This window comes from Ostrea edulis, chromosome 4, assembly GCF_947568905.1.
Source record: "Ostrea edulis chromosome 4, xbOstEdul1.1, whole genome shotgun sequence".
In the NCBI taxonomy this organism is placed as follows: domain Eukaryota; kingdom Metazoa; phylum Mollusca; class Bivalvia; order Ostreida; family Ostreidae; genus Ostrea; species Ostrea edulis.
In genome coordinates, this window is record NC_079167.1 from 13,614,673 (window position 1) to 13,639,819 (window position 25,147).

A 25,147-nucleotide genomic window follows, 5' to 3' on the forward strand; every position below is an offset into this window, starting at 1 on the left:
GAGCTGAAGAGCTTCATTTTTGTTTTTCTGTTGAGTTGGTTATTGCTCCAGATCTTGCGTAGCTTATGGAATGCTACTCTTGCATGGCCAATTCTTCTTCTTATATCTTAATTAGTACCTCCTGTCTTGCTTACTGTTGCTCCAAGATAAATGAACTCATCCACATCGTTTATGTTGTTCCCATTGATGGTTTTTGGTGTGATGTTTGCAGCATTTAGACGCATAACTTTGGTTTTTCCTGTATTGATTTTTATACCTGTTCTAGCTGCATATCTGTTTAGAGAGTTCAGTTTTTGTTGTATTTGATCTTTGCTGCTGGATAATAAAGCGATGTCGTCTGCAAAATCTAGATCGTCTAATTTTGTTGTCATATTCCATCTTATGCCTGAGTTGTTATCTGCTGTTGTCTTTTTCATTATCCAGTCAACTACCAGTAGGAACAACAAACCCGACATGTTGCATCCTTGTTTGACACCAGATTTAACATTAAACCATTCTGTTGTACCATTTCCATCAACAACTGCGCATTCACTGTCTTCATACATTAATTTAACCATACTGATTATTTCGTCTGGTATTCCATAAGATTTCATGATCTTCCAAAGGGTTTCCCTGTGTACGCTGTCGAAGGCTTTTTCAAAATCGACGAAGCATAGATAGAGGTTGGAGTTCCATTCTATAGCTTGTTCTAGAATATTACGTAGGACAAATATCTGTTCCGTAGTGCCTCTTCCTGCCCTGAATCCAGCTTGTTCCATTCTCAAATGTCTCTACACCAAGTACAATTCTTTTTATTATTATTTTCCCCATTATTTTGGCAGTTGTTGCTATTAGTGTGATTCCTCTCCAATTTCCACAGTTTGTCAGGTCACCTTTCTTTGCTAACTTTATTATAAGTCACCTTCTCCAATCTTTGGGAGCTTTTCCAGTTGTCCAGACAATGTTGTATAGTTTGTGTAGTTCCTTGACAGTTGTTTCTAAGTCTGATTTCAATATTTCTACAGTGATGTTATCTACACCTGGAGCTTTGCCTAATTTCATTTCTTTCAATGCTCTCCTTATCTCATCTTCTGTTGGTGGACCTGTTTCTATGTCTAATTCGATGGACTCCCCTGTTAGTATTTCAGCAGGATCAATAGGGTCTGGTCTATTTAACACTTCGCTGAAGTGTTCCATCCATCATTTTCTTATATCTTCCTCTTTAGTCAAGAGATTTCCTTCCTTGTTTTTTTACTGCCTCAACAGTTTTTGGACGTTCGTTGCACAATAATTTGGTTACATCATATACAGTTTTCATGTTTCCGATGTTTGCTGCCTCCTGTGCCTCATTCGCCATGTCGTCTACCCATTGTCCTTTGTCTTTTCTAAAACTTCTTTTCACCTCTTTGTCTTTGTCCCCATACTTTTCTTTTAGTCTAGCTCTTAATCTCTCTGATCTTGCACTTTCTACTTTGCCCTTTAGAACTCGCCTCTCTTCTACCTTTTTCCAACTGCCCTGGCTTATCCATTCCTGGTTTTTCCTTTTTCTATACCCAAGTACGTTTATGGCAGTTTCATTATATGCAGTTTTAATGTTGTTCCATCTTTCCTCTATATCATCAGGATTGGGACCTATGGTGTTGTCTTCACTGAGTGCATTAAATCTATTCCTCAGTTCTATTTGGAATTGTTTCCGAACTTCTGGTACCTTAAGTTTGCATGTCTCGAATCTTGTTGAAGATGTTGGTTTCTTTCCTATTTTGTGCAGTTTAAGCATTACTTTTGTGATGACTAAATTGTGGTCAGATCCGACATCTGCACCTCGTTGTGCTCTGACATCCAATACAGATCTTTTAAAGCGCCCATTGACTGCTACATGGTCTATCTGGTTCTTGTGTTGACCATTTGGTGAAGTCCATGTCTGCTTGTGTATGTCTTTATGTTTAAACATTGTTGAAGATATTGCCAAGTTGTTGATGGCACAAAATGATGCAAATCTTTCTCCATTATCGTTCCTTTCCGAGTGTAAACCATACTTTCCAACAATTCCATCCTCTCCTTCCTGTTTGTTACCTACTTTTGCATTAATATCGCCAGTTAGAATTATAATATCATGGCGTGGAGTGTTGTCTATGACTCCCTGTAGTTGTTCGTAAAAATTATCTTTTGATTCCTCGTCTGCATCATTGGTAGGTGCATACACTTGTATTAATGTTGTTTTTATATAGTTTGACCAGAACCTGGCAGTTATGATGCGGTCGTTAATGGGTGACCATTCGTATAATGTCTTGGCTTTCTCCTTTGATATAGCAATAGCAACTCCATTACTGTGATGGTTATCTTTTCTTCCAGAATACAGTATCGTTTCACCTGTCTGGGTTCTGATTTTTCCAGAATCTGTCCATCTGCATTCGCTTATTCCAAGTATATCTAGGTGGTATCTCTTCATTTCTGCTATTACTTGTGCGGTTTTTCGAGTGGAGTACATAGTTCTTACGTTCCATGATCCCAACCTGACGATGTTTTTGGGGCTTGCTAGCATATCCCTCTGTCCGCGAACTTCCTTTCGGCTTTGGCCCGTAGACATCATGCTTGCATCTCTGTCCACTATGAAATCATCCTTTGGAGTATGCTCGATAGCCATGCTTACCCCACGACTTCTTTTTAGAGAGAAATCTCTTAGAATTAAGAGATATCTCTCATCATAAAGAGATATCTCTTTGAAATAAGAGATATCTCTTTAATTTAAAGAGATATCTTATCTTTCGAAAAAATAGTAAAAGGGCTTGCCATAGAGGTGGGATCGGGTACCTAGGAGGAGTGAACATCCTTTGTCGACCGGCCATACCCGTCGTGAGCCCTACGTCTTGATCAGGTAAATGGAGTAATCCGTATTCAAAATCAGTATGTAAAGAATGGCCCAACAATTCATATGAAACACGTCAGACAGAATTCAACCTAACGACAGGTTTTGTTTGCATTATAACGACCATAGATTTTGCGAAATGCCTATTTCAAATGAGACTTTTGAAATCCCTGTAATATCAACTTATTTGTCTGTATCTTGCCTCGATTTAAAAATTGCTAATACGCAGAACATGTTTTCACGTATAGAATCGGTCTCGAGACATACACACCATATATGCAGGTGATAATGGAATATTGCTACATAAATATTGAAAATTGACGAAGAAGAAGCTGAAGTCATCCTGTTAGTCATAAGATGAGCAGCTAGTTTGATGTTAACATCTACTTTAAAAAAAAATATCCAAATATGATAAAGATATGAAAGACTGTGGTGTATTTCATTTCGATTTCATCGGGATATGTATCGAATCGATATATGAATATTTTGTATTCAATTCTTGTCATTCGTAATAACCCTTTCCACATGGCAAGACATATAGATACTATCGTTACTGATGAAAATCTTAGAAATATTCGCCAGTAAGATCTGAACACATTCTTACAAAGACAAAAGTATCCTAAATATTTGATAGACACCACTATTCAAAGGGTTAAAACCACACCGATTTCTGAATCCTTACGTCCTGCGATTCAAATCCCGTTTGTTGTTACCCACAATCCTAATCTCGGCTGAGATTCGGCTCGGCTGAGTATTTGGACTGACGACTTCACCGAATCTCGGAGCAGTCCTTCACAACTCATGTCTGGAAAACTTTCAGCTTCGGCCAGTTCTAGATAATAATGTGCACTTGGATGACACTGCTGTTCGCTTTAAAACTAACTATCTATCACTATTAATTTTGCATTGCTTACCGTGTAGGTATAAAAATCCCAAAATGAAAACAGTCATTAATTTCCCGTTCAAATGAAGATTTCCATTTCAATATTTTATCTCCCAAGATGCTGGTACCAAAACAAAGGTCTTGTCCCAATAAATACACGTGTGAAATATGAGAGCCCTATCAAGCACCATTCAAAAGTTATGAGCAGTCATAATTTCAGACAGAAGGAATGAAACTGAAACGAATTTGGTATTATCTCTGTGTGATAAGTATATTCCTATATATTCCTTTATTCGAGCTAAAGTTGTGAATCCGGAAGTGGATTGAAAGTTACTGATACATTGGCAAATCAAATAGCTAGATTTTAGCCAATCATAATGCTCATTCACTCTCCAATCAGCTTGACGCTGTAGGGTATAAATACTGCGAAACAAAGTCAGTCTACACACATCTGGACCAAGAAGAACATCGATTAAAAGAGAAAGCTTAACAACGGTAAGGTATAGACGTGGCTGAATAAGTCTTTCCTATACAAAGTAAGTAATAATATAACTTTATTATATACTTTACATAGGAATGAGACATTGCTCACCTTTACCCTTACTTCCGCTACATTATTCTCATTAATACAGACTGAGTCAAATTGAGCAAAGACAAACATTGAGTAATATTGAGTAATTGAAGTGAGTAATTTTGAGTTGATCAAATTTTGCTACAGTTGTACATGATTTCATTGTTCTTTGTAAAATAGCTAATCATTTGAACTGATCGTTGTCTCAAATCATTTTACTGCCAATCGCTGTTCAATATCTCGGAATAAAGCCGAGAGGACCCACATCGCTAATCAATATTTTTGAGCAAGTAGCTCAGTCTAAATTGAGAAACCACGGTTACACGCTACATATCTTTTTGGTGGCAGCGGTGGGATCATATTCAACAATGAATCTCCGTGAGCCCAATGCTACTATAAGAGAAATTGAGGCTAATTTAGCTCAGTACAAGGCCGACAGTCCGTTAGATCACTCAACACCACGAGTGCTCAAGTATCAGAGCAAGGGATTGTCGGCAAGTGATTCTGGTATCGCTACAATGAATTCAGTTGCAAGGCCAAATCTGAGCACAAAGGTAAACGACAATCGGTAAAATTCCAGTCGGATGATGCAAAATATGACATGAGTAAATACCCACCAAAAGATGAGCAGTTCGAAAACGCGTCCATGTTGCATCGACCTCTAGATGATGTCAATGTGACAACCAGACATAAAATATGTGCATGTAAAAATGAGCAGCAACGAGCTCGGGATCAAATTGACGAACCTACTAGATCGCCAATAAAATCTGAGGAACCTAGGCGTATGAACGTGAAACCGGCTACTTACGATGGTACTACACCATGGCTTGATTTCAGATCTCATTTTGAGACGTGTGCTAAGCTTGTACAATGGAGTGAGGAGGAGAAAGGTCTCTATCTTTCTCTGTCCTTTCGAGGGCTGGCGCAAGGAATCCTAGGTAATTTGTGCGAAAATGAGCAGTTCAATTACTGTGAGCTCACTCGCGCTTGCTCCTCCTGATCAAATGGAGCTTTATAGAATGTAACTGAGGGAGAGACAACAGAAAGCATCTGAGTAATTGCCAGAACTCGGACAGCATATAAGACGACTCACATATCTCGCTTACCCTACTGTCCCTGCTGACGTGCGAGAAACACTGGCAAAAGATCAATTTATTGATGCTCTTGTCAGCTCAGAAATGCGTCTTCGTATTAAGCAGGCAAGGCCTGTTAATCTCAACGATACCATTAGACATGCTGTTGAACTTGAGGCATATTTAAAGACAGAAGGAAAGCTGCGAGAGTCTAGAGGATATATGCAAAACCTAAACACCGCTGATAATGCACCAACGAAAGAAACGGAAGTCATTCATTCCATTTTGGATGAGTTACGTCAGTCCATGAAGAAAATGGAAGAAAAGATAAAGTCATTTAAGGTTAGGAATAGTTCTCACAATAAAGACAAAACTGATTGTCAGAACTGGAGGAAAAATGTCACTTGCCATAATTGTGGTAGTAAGGGTCATTTAAAAAGGGAATGTAAGAAGTCCAAAAGTGTTTTGAGTAAAGGACGAGTCCAAGAAATACAGGGGTCGTCTGCAAATGTACAAACACAAGGAAACTGCGATGTAAATGGTCATCTCGGGAGTACTGGACTCTTTCTTGAGAACCTTGTGGAGAAAGTAGGTGCCACATTACTCGTCGATACAGGTGCTTCTTTGACCATCTTATCTAAAAGGATTTATGACAGCCTTTCGGGAAAACACTTCCTGGATCCCATTCAAAAGTCAATCACGGGTGCAAGTGGTGAAGCGTTATTTGTATATGGTAGAACACAAATACTCATTAGTGTAGGAAATAGGTCATACAACATCACGGCTGCTATTGCTGACATCAGTATGGATGGAGTTCTAGGACTGGACTTCATGAGCAGAAATAACTGCACTATCAATGTGTCAGACCGGAAGATGATCATTGAGGAGGAAACAATCCGACTCCTAAAAAGTGGGCATTATGGATGCTACAGGATTGCAGTTGCTGAAAATATAAATATACCATCGAGAAGTGAAATCATCAATTACTGCAATGTGGTCAAACCAAATGATGCTAGCCTACCAGAAGGAGTTAGTTTGATTGAACCGGACGCTGTAATCCTTGCATCTGAAAGAGGACTTGTTGGTAAAGTACTGGTACAAAATACAGACCAGGTCCCTGTTTGCATTATGAACATTTCAAACGAAGTAAAAGTTGTAAGGTCCGGAACAGTTATGGCCAACATGACTTTAAATAATTATGTCATTGAGGAGACACGTGGACCAGACACCAAAAAGCCAAACATCACAGGGAAAATTCCACCTCACTTACAGAAACTTTTAGAGCGCTTAAGCTCGGGTCTTACTCGAGAACAGAAGCAATGGGTGAGAAAATTACTTGCACAGCATTCATCCTTGTTTGCTTCTGATGATAAAGACCTGGGACGCACCAGCCTAGTGAAGCACAAAATCGATACCGAATCGAGAGCTAAGATCAAACAACAACTCAGAAGGACTCCTGTGCATCTTGAGGACACCATGAATCAACATATAGGTGACATGTTGCAAAGAAGGATTATAGAAATGTCATCAGGTCCGTGGGCATCACCAGTCGTTCTAGTTCGCAAAAAGGATGACACTACAAGGTTTATAGGAAACTAAACGAGACCACAGTCAAAGACGCATACCCGCTCCTCGAATAGATGAAACATTAGACCATCTGGCCGGAGCAAGCTGGTTTTCTACTCTAGACCTACTGTCAGGGCACTGGCAGGTGGAAAAGGAGGCAAAGAATCCAGCAAAGACAGCATTTATAACTAAACGTGGCCTCTTCCAGTTTAAGGTAATGCCATTCGAGTGTTGTAATGCACTAGCAACATTCGAACGACTCCCGTCCTAAGCGGCCTTCAATGGACAACTTGCTTGGTGTATCTTGATGACATAATTGTACTCGGGGAATCATTTGATGAAATGATGGCGAATCTTGAAAATGTGTTTCATCTACCGGTTTGAAGATGAAAGCTAAAAATGCAATTCATTTGCCAAAGAAGTTGGGTACTTGGGACACATTATCTCGGAACAAGGTGTATCAACAGATCCGAAGAAAATTGAGGCCATCAAGACTTGGACTGAACCTACTTCAGTGAAAGAGCTTCGATCATTCTTGGGTCTTTGCAGTTACTATCGTCGATTTATCAAGGGATTTGCCACAGTAGCCAAACCGTTGCACAAATTGACTCCCAAAAACACGAAGTACGTATGGACAAAGGAATGTCAGGAGGCTTTCGACTCATTGAAACACCACCTTATAAATTCACCAATTCTAGCATATCCCGACTTTGGGAAATAATTTATATTGGACACCGACACAAGCGATAGTGGTATTGGAGCAGTTCTTTGCCAGATGATTGAGGGCGAAGAGCGAGTGGTAGCCTATGCGAGTCGAACCCTCTCCAAAACAGAACAAAAATATTGTGTGACTCGTAAAGAACTTTTAGCAGTGGTCACTTAAATTAAGCACTTTCGACATTCTCTGTATAGAAGAGAATTTACAATTCGAACAGATAACAGCTCATTGCGTTGGCTTATGAACTTTAAGGATCCGGAAGGACAGTGGGCAAGATGACTTGAAACGCTGGCAATGTTCAATATGAAAATTGAACACAGACCAGGCTCTCGACATCGTAATGCGGATGTTCTCAGCAGGAAAACGTGCAAGAAATGTAGGTTCATGTAGGAGCACAATGAGGTATGCAACACAAATGTGGGGTGTAACATTTGGAAATGACTCCTGTTGAGGACGTAACAGAAGAAGAGGAGGAGAAAAATCTTTCTGATCTTCAGAAAAAAGACGTTGAAATCAGCAAAGTGAGGAGTTGGTTGGAACAAAACGTGAGACCGGAACCCCTGGAATTGTCGTCGGGAGGACAGATGCTGAAGTCTCTGTGGTCCCAAAGATCACTTTTGGAGGTGAGAGGTGATTTGCTCTGCCGAAGATGGACTGATAAAGAGGGATCCACCCTTCAAGCTATTGTGCCTTTCAGCGAGAGACGACATATACATGTACTCAATTACAGCCATGACTACAAGACCGCAGGTCACCTTGGAGTGACAGAGACTTTAAGTAGAATAAGGCAAACATTCTACTGGCCTGGACTACAAAGAGATGTCAGACAGTATGTAGCTGGTTGTGAGATCTGCATGAAATCAAAGATCCCGAACAAATTTCCGAGAGCTCCAATGCAGCTAGTAGGAGCTGGAATACCAATGGAACGTATAGCAATGGACATTGTAGGGGAACTCCCGCGCACTGACAGAAACAACAGATATATGTTAGTTGTTTCTGATTACTTCACCAAATGGGTCGAAGCATTTTCTATGCCAAATATGGAAGCAACAACAGTGGCGGATATATTTGCAAAAGAAGTTATTGCAAAGTTTGGAGTTCCATGTGTTATACACTCGGATCAAGGGAAGCAATTTGAAGGCAAAGTATTCACAGAAATGCACAAAGTTCTGAACATAAAAAGACCCGTACGACGCCCTATCATCCCCAATCAGATGGGATGGTGGAGCGATTCCATAAGACATTGCTCTCGATGCTTCTTACCTTGGTGGATGAGAATCAGAAGAACTGGGACGAGCTCCTCCCATTCGTTCTGATGGCATACAGATCTGTTGAACAGAAGACTACAGGATCTAGTCCAAAATATCTAATGTTTGGAAGGGAAGTAGCAACTCCTCTTCAGGTCATGGACAGAATGCCCAATTTAATGAGGAACATTCCCCCAAATCAATGGGCATGGGAGCTGAAAGAGAAGCTGCTCATAGCCTTGTGAGACAGCACAAAGCGCAAGCTATGCTGCGACAGAAGTCGCTGCATGACCAGAAACTCTATTGGCAGTCATTCAAACCCGGTGACGAAGTTTTCGTGTATTTTCCCAGGTACCAAGTTGGAAACTCTCCAAAGCTCACACAGTTTTGGAGAGGTACATTTTCTGTTGAGGCAAAACTGTCAGATTTAACTTACAAAGTTAGGTGTGGTTCAAAGGGTAAACAACAAGTTATACATGTGGACAGGATGCGTCTCAAAAGAAGACAGGAACTGTCACACGAGAAATCTGTTGAAAAAGAAAATCCAATTGATTCAATACCAGAAAGAATTGACCAATCTGTCGCAGAACAAGGGTACAAAGAGAATAACGATAAGAGTTATGAGCAAATAGAGTAGATTCTTAATAGGCTGTTTCATTCCAGAAGCAAGATTAAGAAAACCACCAAAGTGGCTGATTATGAAACATTTTGAAATTTGTTATTTCTTTTACAGAAGATGTATCCAAACACAAAGACTACCACCAAGAAGGAATTTAAGTGTCCCATGTGTCCAGTGAAAACATATGGTCTGGGAGCCATGAAGGAACATTTAGCAAGCTGTGGTTTATAGAAGATGGAAAAGAGGTACACTTGTACAGCAGGCACTTGTACTTACCGTACCAACAGACTGGCGAATTTGAATAGACATCGGAAACGGCATGATGAGACAAAGGCCAAAGAGTCCGGTGGAGAATGGGCTAAAAATGATCCAGGGAATCTCGTCTTGGGATGAAGACCGTTTGACAGAAATTCATAGAAACATCTATGATAAACTCATGGCCACGAGTGACCCCTAACAGGAACTCCCACAACACACCCGGCTGGAAAAGGAAACAAAGTTGGCAGAAATAGAAGAATTTAAATCATACAACACACAGCGGGAAAATCTAGAAAACGCTGTCACGAAACACAAACAGTCAATAGACAACATGAAAGTCCTTTTAATCGAGTTGGAAAGAAAGCTTTCCAGGAGCAGCAAAAGACATTCTGCCAAGAGCACGCACAAGTTAGATTCCCTGCACAGAGATATCTACTATATGGTGACTAATCCTTCCGTATACACTCAGACTGTTAAAGAGGAGGGAACGAGGACCAGGAAGGTACAAATAATCCCAACACATCCTTCTACACCCCACGGACAGCAAAATCAACCACAGAAAATTAGTACTCACAGTGCCCAAAACACGACATCCGCTTCTCTCAATTATGATACCATTCTGAAAAGCTAAAAAATGATGAAATTCCCCTCACCGTTAGTGACTGAATATCATGAAGATGATATTGAAACAATAAAACTACCAGAAGAATTATCTTGTCGTCTGCCAAATCCATTCCCCGTCAAGGAATTATGTGTTGATAAGGCAGAACCAAGTAAGACAATTAAAGACAACGATCCCTGCAGAAAAGCAGGAGATTATTTAAAGATGAACGACGATATTGGTGCAATTCGTAAAATCGAAGTTATTGCTACGACACGTTACAAAGCTCGAAGTAGCAAAGAACTCGATCTTAAAAAAAGGACAACTTATGAAGGATTTGCGTATGGTTGGACGCGAAGAAATAGACTATCAATGAAACGATATGGCCGGTACCCCATCAGTGTCGTGTACCTCAATTAAAACTGTCACAGTTAGAATTCATGATAAGATACGTTGTATCTAGAATATAATATTTAATTAAAAAAATAAGTTTTTCAAGCATTGAAAGTTGTTATCACATGTTATTACTTAATGCAATACCTTTAAGTACGCTGGAACACGGGGACTTGATCCCGTAAAAAATAGTAAACAATACTATATTTTAAAAGATAGTATCTTTTTTTTTTTTTAGAATTGTTTTTAAAAGGGAGAAAGTCCCTGTGGTTGGAACACAAAAAAGTACTCTCATCAAAACAGAAACGGCGAGAGAGAGTAAGAGGAAGGTCATGTATATTTCATTAATGACGTATAGGTGAGTAGGAAAGCCTATTAGAAGCATTTGAAACGTTTTAAAACCCTTAATTGGTCCCTAGGGTGAAAATGAAAATTCCGAAACCTAATTGCACATCTATAGGACATCACCAACAGATGATTTAGCGTGTGCATACATTGTACAAGGATTTTGTTCCCCATTTGGGCCCATGGGCAAAAATAAAAAATTTGAAACGTTAATGCACATCTACAGGACAACACCAATCATCTTCCAAAAAAAAAAAAAAAAAAAAAAAAGATTTGGCTACTGCGTAAAATGTACGAGGGGTTCTGGGAACCGGGTTTTTAAAAGAAAAAAAAACACGTCGTTTTTCCGGCCCCATTTTGACCCCATGCAGGACAACACCAATCGTCTTCCAAAAGATGATTTGTCCGATTCAACCATATTTTATTGTATAATAATATATACAAAAGGATCAGACATTTATTCACTAGCTGCATGTTTAAATCAATTACTTGTGGTCGTCATTAAGACTGCATGCTATGAGTAAAACTTAGCATAAAATGCCAGAGACAAATAATTATGGGAAGTCCAATAATTCATAAGAAGAAAAAAAATGGGTAAGAAAAATTGGGATTCGAACCACAGATATGCAATCTGGGCCTAGCCAAAACTTCAATGAGACTGTCGCTATACTACCTCGGCTATCCATCCATGAAGAACTACCGAATTTCAAGCTATCTAAAGTCACCCCGACATGGACATAGAGATTTTCTTGATAATCTGACAAAAGTTATATATACAAGAAGTACGGGTTTTTTTTTCATAGAGTGGGTCAAGTCTCCATACTTTTATTTACAAAACAGTTTACACCTGAACATGTACTAACATATTTTACTCAGTTCACAATGGAGACTTGGCCCACTCCATATGAAAATCTGCTTGGAAAAGTCAAATTTACTGTTATTTTGTGCGTTTTTGGCATATACGCGATTTTTAAAAGGACCCCCCCCCCCAATGTTCCTTTGAAATGGGCACATCGAAAAAGCATTTTTGGAAACTATGGATTGATTGTTTTAACTAGAATGCAATTTTTTCTTTTTCTGGAGAGTTTCAATTTTAACTTTGATATTTGTCCTGTGGGTTCTCTGCTCGATAAAGTCACCCATGTTCTTTTATTTAAATTTTGAATTACGGTAAAATATGCAATGATGATTTAAAATCAATGAAGAAAACATATGGTCATCTGATTTGATTCTCAGCAGGGGTGCTTCAAAAGTAGGCTTTGAAAAATTCGAAATTTCAAAGGGAAAAAATAATCAATATATGCACCCAGGGGTGCATGAGCCGAGTTGCATGGGATACATTGTAAAGTCAGGAATGATATGGCATATTTATAATTGTGAAGAACTAATTTCAGTTTTAAATTTTCGAGTTACTGTCCAGAAACCATATTTGTCTGAAGTTTTCAATCTATTTTCGGTCACTGTGACCTTGACCTTTTTTCTCCAAAATCAATAGGGGCCTTGTTTTGCTGGTATCCAACAATATATCCAAGTTTCATTTGATTCAAGTTAAAAAAAAAATTGAATTATCCTCCGGAAACCAATTTTTTTTGGAATTTCAAATCTATTTTTGGTCACTGTGACCTTTGACCTATTTTCTCCAAAATCAATAGGGGTCTTCCTTACCTGGTACATAACAATATCTTTAAGTATCGTTTCATTCGGATTTAAACTTTCTGAGTTATCATCCAGAAACCATATATTTCTGAAATTTTCATTCTATATTCGGTCACTGTGACCTTGACCTTTGTTCTCCAAAATCAATAGGGGTCTTCCTTACCTGGTACATAACAATATCTTTAAGTATCATTTCATTCGGATTTAAACTTTCTGAGTTATCATCCAGAAACCATATATTTCTGAAATTTTCATTCTATATTCGGTCACTGTGACCTTGACCTTTGTTCTCCAAAATCAATAGGGGTCTTCCTTACCTGGTACCCATCAATATATCAAAGTTTCATTTGATTCGGATTTAGACTTTTTAAGTTATCATCCGGAAACCAAATTTTTCTGGAATTTTCATTCTATTTTCGGTCACTGTGACCTTGACCTTTGACCATTTTTCTCCAAAATCAGTAGGGGTCCTCCTTACCTGGTACCCAACAATATATCAAAGTTTCATTTGATTAGATTGTAAACTTTTCGAGTTATCATACAGAGACTAATTGTTGACGCCCAACCGCCTGCCCGCATCACCAAACCAATAGCAGAGTTCAATCGGAGTATGACAGTAAGAAAATATTTAATTTACAAATTATGAGGGGAAAAAAAACAAAGGTCGTCAATCTAGATGTTTCGTCGGAGGGGAACACGTCAAAGGACGACTTTTTACCAATTCTCAGGGAAAATGTGATTTTAAAGAAGAAATAGATAAATTTATTTTACTTGTGGCTTCATACTTTTCCTTTATATTATACTAAATAATCATATGGATTAGGGAAAAGGGTTTATCATTTATATATAAGAATTGAATCATCGTATAATATTCCAAACTGTAGTGATTCCGATATAGAGCTTGAGATGACAGATTTGTAAGATATGTATAATTGGTGTACATGGTTTTTTTTCCTTTAAACTTTTACGAGTTAACGAAAGCGTGCAGATATTCTTTTATTTTGTTGTATATGAAAACGTACGACAGTTTCACTCAGGGCACATGTACGACTTTATGCACAGAAGCGTGAAATCCTTAAGTACTATATTGACGAGGTATGTCCACTTTGTTACCGGTACGATAAAGAATTTGATTCATCTAAATTTTATTTAGCGGAAATTTCAACACGTCCAGTCGGGCGTCTATACCAGTGTAATTATTCGCCCGTGGCAAAATTTATGCGTCTCGGGCGGTCGAGCACACGCTTATTCCCAGCACTGTTGTGCATGTACTAAAACTCGTAATCCTTCCTATATACAGTAAATATACTTATAGTAAAGTGCTGGGAATGAACAATTTTGATTGATATATACATAATTCATTATATCCAGTAAGTTTACAATGTTTCAATAATACAGAGAAGAATGAAAGTCACTTTGCTGTAATCATAAAATAAGTTTAAGCATGCTTGCTGTAGCCATGATTTACTGTCATATTTTGATACATCAAAACAAAACTATGTGAATTTTCCAATCATATTTCTGAACACTAACAATTTTAATGGTTAAGACTGACTATAATAGAGTTTCCACAAATCGGCAGTAAAATTAATTTGGTACAATCAATGGCTCCTCTGACCTCAATTCACAAACAGTAACTTTACTGTTTATTTCACTTTACCTCAATTCACAAACAGCAACTTTACTGTTTATTTCACTATAGCTGATATGTTTACAAGCAATGCCAAATTTACCACATGGATGTGCAAACCTGACATACTGGATTTAAACATTTATATGTACATGTATGGTTGTCCTCTATATTGAAAACACAACTTTTATGTTTTACAGCATCACCTTCATCATCATATTAAACAAATAAAAAAAAATAGACACAGAAAATGCATTGCATCAATTTCATTACCTCAATGACAATTTTCAGGAACCACAAGTTGAAACTGACTCATTAAATACTAACAGACAAACCCAAATACCATTTCAAAGATAATATTTGACATTTTGCAACAATAAGTTTCAATTGCATCACTTATACATCATATCAATAACTGATTGTGTCATGATTTATAATCACACTCTCACTCTCTAATATTACACAGAATCATAATAAATTAACATCAATTTTAAAGTGTTATTTACATATACAGGTATTGTACATAAAATGGCATTGAAAGTATTTTCGTCTTCTCAATCATTGAAGACCAAATTATATCCGAAATCCTTATAATGAAAAAATTCCAATAATAACATAAAAGTAAAAAAAAAATCAGTTCATAACCTTGTCATCCGTGGCATTCAAAATGTCCTCTGCATTCATATTTTCTGGTTCACTGTTACCTCTGTTTTGCAAACTAGAATCGCTTAAAAAAGCACCCTCTAAATTTGCAAATGAAGAATTATCTTCCATTCCAATGGAATTACCATTTTCCATGCCAGGGGCACTTGCCACTGTTTTTAACTGTTCGTTTGATGACTGACCACATGACTTTTTACAGCAGGATTTGGTCTCGGACAACAGATCGGGTGCAGAGGCACTGTTTCCTGTGGTCAGTGGGGGGACTGTTGTTGGGCCACTGACACCTCCTGGGACAGATTGTGTTTGGGTTTTTGCACCCCTCTTTTTTCCCAACACCTTGACATAATTTGCTGGGATGATTCCCACTTTCTTCCCATCTACAGATGCTAACAGCCATCCTCTCATCCTGGGTTGAATTTCTGGATATGATTTTTAACATAATCATTATATAACTGACAAATTTTGGACAAATGATTTTATGTGTTATAACAACATTAATTTGAATGTTATAAATGCAAAAGTATCAATAATTACATAGTCAATGATGTGGATCTAAAAAACAATGGGTGTGAAAAGGAAACTCGTATCGGATGAGACAAAGAGTCCTGAAGGTTATAAAACTTTTTTGAGCACGTTTTCATACTCGAACTCCATGCTCTAAATCGTACTCATACTCAAAAGTGAAGGTTATAAAACTTATAAAATCATTCTCGCACTCAAATTGAGTACATGCTCAAGATTTTTCGAGCATATTTTGGAGCTTGATCAAAATTGTACTCAAAACAAACACAACTGAGTTTGAGTATGAGTAAGGTAAAAGTTTTATAACCTCCAGGCCTGAGACTGATTTTCTTTCCACATACAGTATTTTTCCATATCACGACATAAACTAACTGACTATGTAATGAATTTATCAAGATGAAAACCTTTTCATTAAAATATGCAAAATGGTAAGCAAAGTTAGGAATTCTGACTGTCAAGAATACATTTATTTGTACAGTATAAACAATAATTTATAATAAAATATTTACATTCAAAAACAGCTTTCAACAACCGATATTAGATATTTAAAAAGTCATGTATTGTGGACCAACTATCAAAATGAAATCTTGTCAATTATGTCTGAAGCAGGATATAAGAAAATACAGATTTATATACTATACTTTTAAGTTTTAGCTTTGAAACTCAATACATATAATTGATCCAGAATACTTATTAGCCATTAAATGCTTTATTGAGAGCAAGGATTTGCTGTTCATTTACCTTTTGGGGCTACTTTGATAAGCTGTCCTGATTTGAAACTAAGCTCTTCTTCTCCACTCCCATTGAAGTCATGCTCTGCTCTGGCCACAAAGTGGTCATCTTCGCCAGATGCCCATGCTACTACTGAAAAAGTTCATACAATTTACATTAAATAAATATAAGCATCACATCTACCTATGAATTATAAAAAAAATGTTTAAAAAAATCATAGATATGTAAAGTGAGACTTTGAAATACTGCTTTACTACAAATGCTTAATAATATTATGAGATGACAATTGCATATGTGTATTCAAATGTATATTATATATGCATTTGATTAAAAATTTCAGATTACAATGTAATAGGTAACTACATCACTTACCAGATGGTCCACTCAAACTAGAAATCATCTTCCAGATTAGCCAGGGTCCTCCCATGATGACTCCAAAGAAAAGCATAATAGGCCAGGTGCTCTTTTTAGGTGCCCCCCCATCGTCAGGAAGTTGACCGAATACATCAGATGCTTTAACCCATGCTTCTTCAGCGTATCCTTGGGGGCGTAATCTTAGTAGCACCAATAATTTACGATACAGATATTTCAAGAACCTAAATACTGCAAAAGCTGACAACACTTGACCAATCTGAGACTTGAGGCGAGTGAAATTGTCAGCCACCCCCACAACAGCTCGGAATGAGTTGTACATTGCTTGAAACGTGGAATCTAGCATCATACTAACTGAAGTGAATGCATTAACAATACTTTCAATGGACTGGAATGCAGGCCTAGAACTTTCCTCAGCTAGTCTTGCTATGTTATTTTGTCCATAATCATCACCATAACCCATTCTGTTGTATCCCCCCATCCCACCATATCCATAACCCATGGATCCATATCCACTGTATGGACTGTATCCACCGTATCCACTACCGGACATTCCATAGCTGCTGTATGGAGAGAGGCTGCTATATCCACCATATGGTGAGGAGAAGCGACTCCCCATGGAATTTTGTACCGGTCGTGAGGGTACTGGGGGAGGGGCATTTCCCCCCGATGCACTTGGGGCACAACATGGGGGCAAGCTGCCTGCATTTCCTGGGAAACTGCTGAAAGAGATAATGGTTAATAATGAGTCAGAAAAAGCACCAGATTCCCTGCTACCATTTCAGTGTGCAACATTAACCATTGACAAAACCTTAAGAAAATTTGTCCGGTCTATACAGAGATGACTATTTTTAGACCATTTTGTCTACAGAGTGAATATGTAGTTTTCAAGACAGTTATATAATAAAGATAACTCTAGCAAAATTTACACACATATATATCACCAATGAATTTTTTCCCCATACAATATTTGTTTGAATTGCAAAATATATCTGAATATTGATTAAATTCAACATAAGCAATGTATATATATAATAATAAGGAAATAATGGTAGCACACATACTTCTAAATGAAAGTTTAGAAAAATAACGAGTTACCTTCCTTAGATTGACACAAATTCTAATAACAAGAGTCTTTATGTTATTTTTTTCTTCAGAGGCGGAATTTTACACAATCAATCCCTTATTTTTCAATATATAACTTTTAAAAAATGATTTAAAGGGGAATTTTGGTAGTTTTAGAGGGAATTTCCATAAGTTCTGGGGACATTTCGATAAATCACGGGCATTTTGGTAATTCAAGGTACCGGTTTTTCTCCATTTACTGACATTAAGAATTATACTTTATTTGTTACAAATGAAATATAAATGAAGTATCAATAATTTATTTATCTATGAATTAACTTTTTAAAAAACTAATGGGTTTTTTTTTCTTCATCTTACAAAATGAAAACAGGTCACACTAGTAACTTCAAGGTTTATTCCGCACATTAAATTAATGAATGATGAGTGTTTTCTGTACAATCTTATGAGAGAATATGTACAGACATAAATACAAGGGTTGTCCCAAAAAGTCGGAGACAATCTTGATAATTTTTTAAATGCGCATCGGATCCAAAAAAAATTTTTACGTGAGAAAACTTTAACTTATTCTAAACAAAAATGTAAAATTTGAAATAAGTAATGTTGTTGTTGTTGTCGGTTCCTTTTTATTTCCGTGCAGTATCACGGGTAGTGTCCACACTAGTGAGACCCCTTCCAAGTATCTGGCTGGCTGCACGCATGGCAGATCTCACCTCAGATCTCCATTCTTTCCGGTCTTGAGGGTCGGCAGTTGAGAGCTTCCATTCTCTACGATCTTTCTCCGTCAGCTCTCTCCAAGATAGCATTGGCCGACCAACTCTACGTCTCGCAGGAATGAGATAAATGAGATGTTACTATTAAGGATATGAGGGACGATGATCACGTGATGGTTGCGAATTTATTATAAATTTAGAACCGGACGCAACGTAGTTAAGCTTCCCGAGAAAAATCACAATGCTGTACAGACACACTATATGACGTAATAATAAAAAAGTATGTTACGACGTTGTATTGCGGGGAAAATATCATCATATTTTGTCGTAATTTGCTACCACTGTCAAGTGTCATGTGTAAATCTGTTGATTGAATTCTTGTCAAATGATAATTTTTATTTTATTTCATAGTGATTACAAGTCTCTTTTTCATATACATTGCATATATTATATATATATGTATAGTATGCGCCACAGTAATTTTGATAGTATAGCCTATAAGTCACCGAAATCGCTCTTACATGCACATGCAATTTGCATCTCTAGGAATTTACAAAAAGAAAGTCAACTGTCTGTAAACATTGACTCAGTGCAAGTGTAAGATGATGATCGTTTGTTGATATTTACTATAGTAGTGTGAAACTAGAACTGCACACACATTTCTCCGAATCTTGCTTGGGAAACGTACGAACTATTCAGGTGCTTTTATAATCGATCCTTGTTTGTGAAAAATACCCCCCCCCCCTTATGACGACAATCGTTACTTTTGGTCAAATATTAACGTCCATACTAGGAATGTTTAATTTTTGCAATCATTTTCATGTAAATATAAGTACACTTTATCTCTCAAACTATTTCATATTCCAAATCATTTTTACTAACTTTACGAAACACTGCTGCGGAAATGGTAACTAATGTAAAAAATATGACACACGTCGGAATGTATGCGAGAAGCAGACGCGTGAAAAAGAAAAAGGTGCAAAGTCACAACATGTGCGATACATAAATACCTTGAAAAATAGCATGGAGACAATCGAGTCAATCGACATTAGCTACCATGGCCGCGGAAATGCTGTTGATCTTGTAAAGGAAGTAGTAGCTCATATTGACGTTAACTAGACCTAACCCGTGGTTTGAAAGAAGACGCATTGTTTAGAGCTAGACTAGATGTTTTGTTCGAAGCCATGTTTAATATATACATGTATATTTAAAAAAAGTAAATTTTAAATTGTTTTCATTAACTCAATTTTGGTTCCATAATCATGAAAATTCTAAATATTTCAATAGGTTCAAAACAAATATAGTTTCTAACAATGTATTTCAAAACAGGCACGAATAATTAGGCTGCTCCCTCCCTTCCCCCCGTCTTTGAAAATGAGCTTCTTTTTTTATTTTGTAGTGCAAATAAATTGAGACTGTCCCATTCCCCATTACTTTTAACAGTAGTTGTACATGAAAAGAATATAATCTTGAAAGTTATTAATAACAAATATTTCGCCAAGCCTAACCCCAAGTAAACATATCAATGTATAACTTCAAGGACGCCTACCAATCGGAATGATCTTGTAAAATTCACAATTTTCGAAAAGGGGGGTAATTTAAAGCTTATTAATTCCCTTGTATACCTAGAAAGTGGCCATGAAATTATACACATTGTATAGGACATCCTGATGGTGCTTCATGAATAAAAGAAAAAATATTCATTGACGAGTTATTTTTGGCAACATTGTCCCGCATGTCACTACAGGTATCCATCTGCATTGTTGGCTCACGTACAAAAATAAGTAGATATTTTCTTTGTACCACTCAATTAGATGAAAGCAAATAGTTTCATATCAAATATATTGCATTCAAATTTATATCAATGGAATCAGTGATGTTTTTCATGTAATATACTGGTTTTACAACCGCAGGACATTATAAATGGCAGAGATGTGATGTCATTTTTAAAAGTACCTGTAATGAAATTTGCACAATATGACGACATCAACAGCATTCTTTGTGCACGAGAAATCAATATACAAATTATTTCATGCCTACTTGGGAAACAGTCAAAATGTAGTGGCGAAGACCCGGGAAACTGTTGTCAAGAGGCCATAGGTAATAAAATGTTCCACAATGCAATTACAAATCATTCGAATCAGGTGATTCCATTTTCAACAGGGGGGTGGGGATCAATTTGATATTTACTTCAATGGTCACCATTTTCGTGCAAATTTGGAATGTCCTTTTTTGGACGGTTAAAATATGTGAAAGGTGCATGCCCTGGAATCAAACGGAAAGCGGTCAGTAAGGCTAAAGTCGCAGAAAATCATGAGAAAATGAAACTTAGTAGAAGAGACTTAAATGAAGAATCAGACAGTGAGACTGAGCTGTAACAAAATGAAAAAGAAAACGGAATTCTAATTGAAAAGCTTGTGCATGAAATTAAAAAAGAATTTAATTAAACTATGAACAAATTACCAAATCAAATTTGTGTCTATTATTTATTTTTTAATAACATTGAATATTGCATGTTAAATTTCGTTCTATAGGAATTTGTTGTAGTCTTTAGGAAATGAAATAACTATGGACCTAAAGTCTATAGGACTTTAAAGTAAGTTTCACACACTGGATATTGGTTTAATATATGATATATGTACAATGATTAGATTAATATTTTATTTGAAAAGACAAATATTTATTTTCATGGCAAAATATCGCGAATTTAGAGCTTAGGAAAAAGGTCGTTGCACGCAAAATCCCCCATGGAGATTTTTAAAAGTTGGCATGTATGCATGATGCATTTGTAAAATAGCCTAAAGGAATATTTTTCAATTTTGGTCTGACACTGCTAGTCAAACAAGTTAGATAAGATAGTAGTCTAAACAGAGGATTCAAACTTTTTAATAGGCTACGCAATTTATGAAATGTTAGCCTACTGTCATAAAATATAACTTTACCACAGACGATCGAGGGTTATTCTTCAATCTACTTTTGGAAACACCATTCGTGTCTGCGTTATCATACAGTGCTTATTTAGATAAATAGTAGGCCCTAAAGGTCGAAATCTAGAGCGGCTCGAATTTTCTCAACTTATTCAAAAGAAACAAATTTTCTTTTTCATGTAGATTAAAAAGAATGTAAATGTGCTATACATCATTACCTATATAAAGTAGCTAGAACAACCAACACGACAACGTTAAGGTTTTCGTAAGTTTTATACTGCGCGTCGTGCATCTTTAAAAACGAACTTTGCCCCTATTCGTAAACTATCTATTCTTTCAGACCATCTATTTAAAAAATTTCTATAAATTATAAAGTAATGAGCTGATCATACCCTGACATGCTATTTACAGGCAAACTCCCTGAATTTTGATAGTTTATCCCTGCATTTTCCCATGGTTTCGGGGGTGCAGCCATGAATGGTTTCCCTTTTTAAGTTCCATCCAAGTCGTACATAAGATGTTTCGAAGCTTCGCTTGGCAGAAAATATGTACATACAATAAGCTTCTACATCGTCAACTTCCCATATTTGTGTAGCAATATTCCATTATCACCTGCATATGGTGTTTATATCTCTCAACTCATTCGATACGCAAGAGCTTGTTCTGCGTATATAGTCAGTTTTTAAATCCAGGCAAGCTACTGACAAACAAGTTGATGGTACAGGGGTTTCAACAGTCTCGATTGAAGTCAGCATTTCGCAAATTCTATGGTCGTTATAACGATCTAGTTCGTCAATACAATCTATCATTGGGTCAAATGCTGTCGGACATGTTTCTTACCGATTGTCAGACCGTTCTTGGCACACTGATTTTGACTATACAGATAACTCCGTTTACCTGATCAGGATATAGGGCTCACGGCGGGTGTGACCGGTCGACAGGGGATGCTTACTCCTCCTGACACCTTATCCCACCTCTGGTGTATCCAGGGTTTCGTGTTTGCCCAACTATCTATTTTGTATTGCTTATAGGAGATGAGATTGATCACTGTTCGTTATCTTCACCTTTCATGCATTGCATTGTATAATATTTATTTTATCAGTTATATTGTATAGTACTGTAATTATTGTACTGCAAATTGTTAATGATAAAATGTAATCAATTTCAAAACATTATCAAATTCATGATACATGCGCAGATCCAGAAAAAAAAATTCAGGGCAGAAAAATACACAAGTTCTGCCATTGGGTCTTGAAAATGCTGTCTGATGCGTTTCATGCCAATTGTATAGGTGTTCTTGGCACACTGAGTCTGACTACGGATGACTTCGTTTACCTAATCAAGATATAGAGCTCTGGTATCTAGGGGTCCGTGTTTGCCCAACTCTATTTTGTGTTCCTTTTATAGGGTTTAATGAAATTGGTCACTGTTCGTTATCTTCGCCTTTTCTTCTTGCCATGCGCTAGTGTTTTCTGGTATGACGGTCTTTTCCAAACTAATTGTCAAACCAAACAACTTGGTCACCACCGATAATTTGCCGACGATCGTCTGTAGGTGGTTCTCTTCGTGGGCCATCAGGGCGCAGTCGTCAGCAAACAGTGCATTCAATTGGTGAACAGTTCCTTAAATGTCTTTTGGGGCGAGTACGTAGCCTAGCTTGTTTCACACCGTTGGAGATGTTGAATTTCTCCGAGGGACATCTATCTGAAAGTACTTCCCCTGTCATGTCATCACGGTACAGCTCAATAAGTCTGGTGAACTTTTTTGGGGCAGCCTAGTTTCCCAATAATGACCCACGGTGCCTTTCTGTTGACCGTGTTGAACACCTTCGTCAGATCTATGAAGACAGAGTAGAGGTTCGTGTTCTGCTCGCGGCGCTTCTCTTGTACAGAGTAGAGGTTCGTGGCTCGCGGCGCTTCTCTTGTACTTGTCTTACAGTGAAGATCAGAGGTTCGTGTTCTGCTCGTGGCGCTTCTCTTGTACAGAGTAGAGGTTCGTGGCTCGCGGCGCTTCTCTTGTACTTGTCTTACAGTGAAGATCAGAGGTTCGTGTTCTGCTCGTGGCGCTTCTCTTGTACAGAGTAGAGGTTCGTGTTCTGCTCGCGGCGCTTCTCTTGCACTTGTCTTACGGTGAAGATCATGTCCATGGTAGATCTTTCAGGACGGAAACCACATTGGGACTCTGGGAGGTTCTGTTCACATTGGGACTCTGGGAGGTTCTGTTCGGAGATGGATGCAATCAGCCTGTTCAGGGTGATGTGTGCAAGGATTTTGCTGGTACCTTGTACAATCTGGCGGGAATTCCATCCATTCCAGAGACCTTACCATGGTTCATCTGCTCGATTGCTTTCTCAGTCTCCATGATAATTGGAGGGTCATCTAGTTCGTTTCGGATTGGCTACTGGGCTACATCGTTGAGTACAGACTGCACAACTGTTGAGGGTTGATTAGGCAGCTGACTGATGTGCTTCTTCTAAATGTTGGAGATGCCAGTCTTGTCCTTGATCAGGGCGGCACCGTCTGCTGACAGAAATGGTGCGGTGCCGGTTTTCGAAGGGCCGAAGACTGACTTGATGGAACTGAAAAACTGCTTGGTGTTGTTGGTATCAGCAGCTCGCTGCACTTATTCTGCCTTCTTCTCCCACCACAGGTCTTGCATCCTCCTGATCTCGCGTTAGGCCTGGGTCGGGAGGGATTTGAATCTACCTTTCTTTGGAGCAGAACTTGATTAATTCTGATAGTCCATGAATGCTTTGTACTTTCTGGCTAGGAGGCCTTCGATGACGCTGTCAATCTCATCAAACCAGTCTTGAGGTGTGCACTTTTTTAGTCCCAGCACTGTCTTTGCTGTCTTCTTCACAATGTATTTGCACTGATTCCACTTCTGGGTTGGACCTCCAGTTAGCGGTCCGTTGGTAGACAGTTTCGCGCTGAACGTAGATTGCAGTTTCTGTAGGTAGAAAGGGTTGTGCTGTTTGGCTGTGCTGAAGGCAGCGCGGATAGTCTTGGGTCGCTTTGGATAGTGGCAAGCAATGTACAGGTTGGGGTGGATCGGATTAGTCTGTGGTCTGTCCAGCTCCTCTCGTGGCTTTTGTGATGCTAACTTCCCGAATATTTCTCTGGTGCAATGTGACATAATCTATCAGATACCACTGTGCATCCAGGAAGTCATTTGTTTGCCTACCTAAATACGGTGTTCATACTCAGCACATTTGCTCAGCAGCATTAGGACATTCCTGTTCATCTTCCCGACTCAATGCTTGCCAAGAACTCCCTCCTACCGGCTATGGTCACCACCAACACGGGCGTTGAAATCACCTAACAAGATTAACTTGTCGTTGACAGTAACAGAGCAGAGGACGGAACTGAGGTCAGCGTAGAATCGCTCGATTGTCTCCTCTGTGCTGGTTAGAGTGGGAGCAGTAGGCATTTATAATGGTGACATGCCGTCTGTTGCTCAAGGGCAGGCGTAGCTTCATCATTCTCTCGCTAATCCCGAAGGACAAATCTGGCAGTTATTTCAACAGCTTGTCTTGATGCCCCACTCCGTTAGTTCTGTTCTCTTCCTCGGCTTTCCCCTCCAGAAAAAGGTTTATCCGCTGGCAAGCTCACTGAGAGAACAGGGAGTTGCAGTCACTATCAACTTCGATATCGCAGCCTTGAGCGAAACCAGACTGGTCACCTTGATCTGTTGCTCCTCCATCGCCGCAGGACTAGATGATAGTGCAAGG

General features: G+C 38.2%; 3 protein-coding genes across 5 annotated transcripts in view; 1 reads left to right on the plus strand and 2 right to left on the minus strand.

Annotated features, from left to right (window-relative positions):
* The window catches only part of LOC125670354 (solute carrier family 17 member 9-like), a 960,148-nt gene that overhangs the window by 399,993 nt on the left and 535,008 nt on the right, over nt 1–25,147 (plus strand). The gene's annotated exons all lie outside the window — the stretch shown is intronic.
* Nucleotides 1,202–2,623, minus strand: LOC130053740 (craniofacial development protein 2-like). Its single transcript, XM_056161228.1, has one exon. It carries the CDS (start codon nt 2,621–2,623, stop codon nt 1,202–1,204), a length of 1,422 nt encoding a protein of 473 aa, XP_056017203.1.
* Nucleotides 14,223–21,942, minus strand: LOC125670822 (peroxisomal membrane protein PEX13-like). Of its 2 annotated transcripts, none has more exons than XM_048906211.2 (4): nt 21,810–21,942; nt 16,695–17,416; nt 16,332–16,454; nt 14,223–15,487 (listed from the first exon to the last, which is right to left on the minus strand). In XM_048906211.2, the coding sequence occupies exons 1-4, from the start codon at nt 21,890–21,892 to the stop codon at nt 15,039–15,041; spliced, it is 1,377 nt and encodes a 458-aa protein (XP_048762168.2). In that variant the 5' UTR covers nt 21,893–21,942; the 3' UTR covers nt 14,223–15,038. The 2 variants fall into 2 exon arrangements, with proteins under 2 accessions (XP_048762168.2, XP_048762169.2); XM_048906212.2 differs by having other exon boundaries at nt 16,695–17,413; nt 21,810–21,939.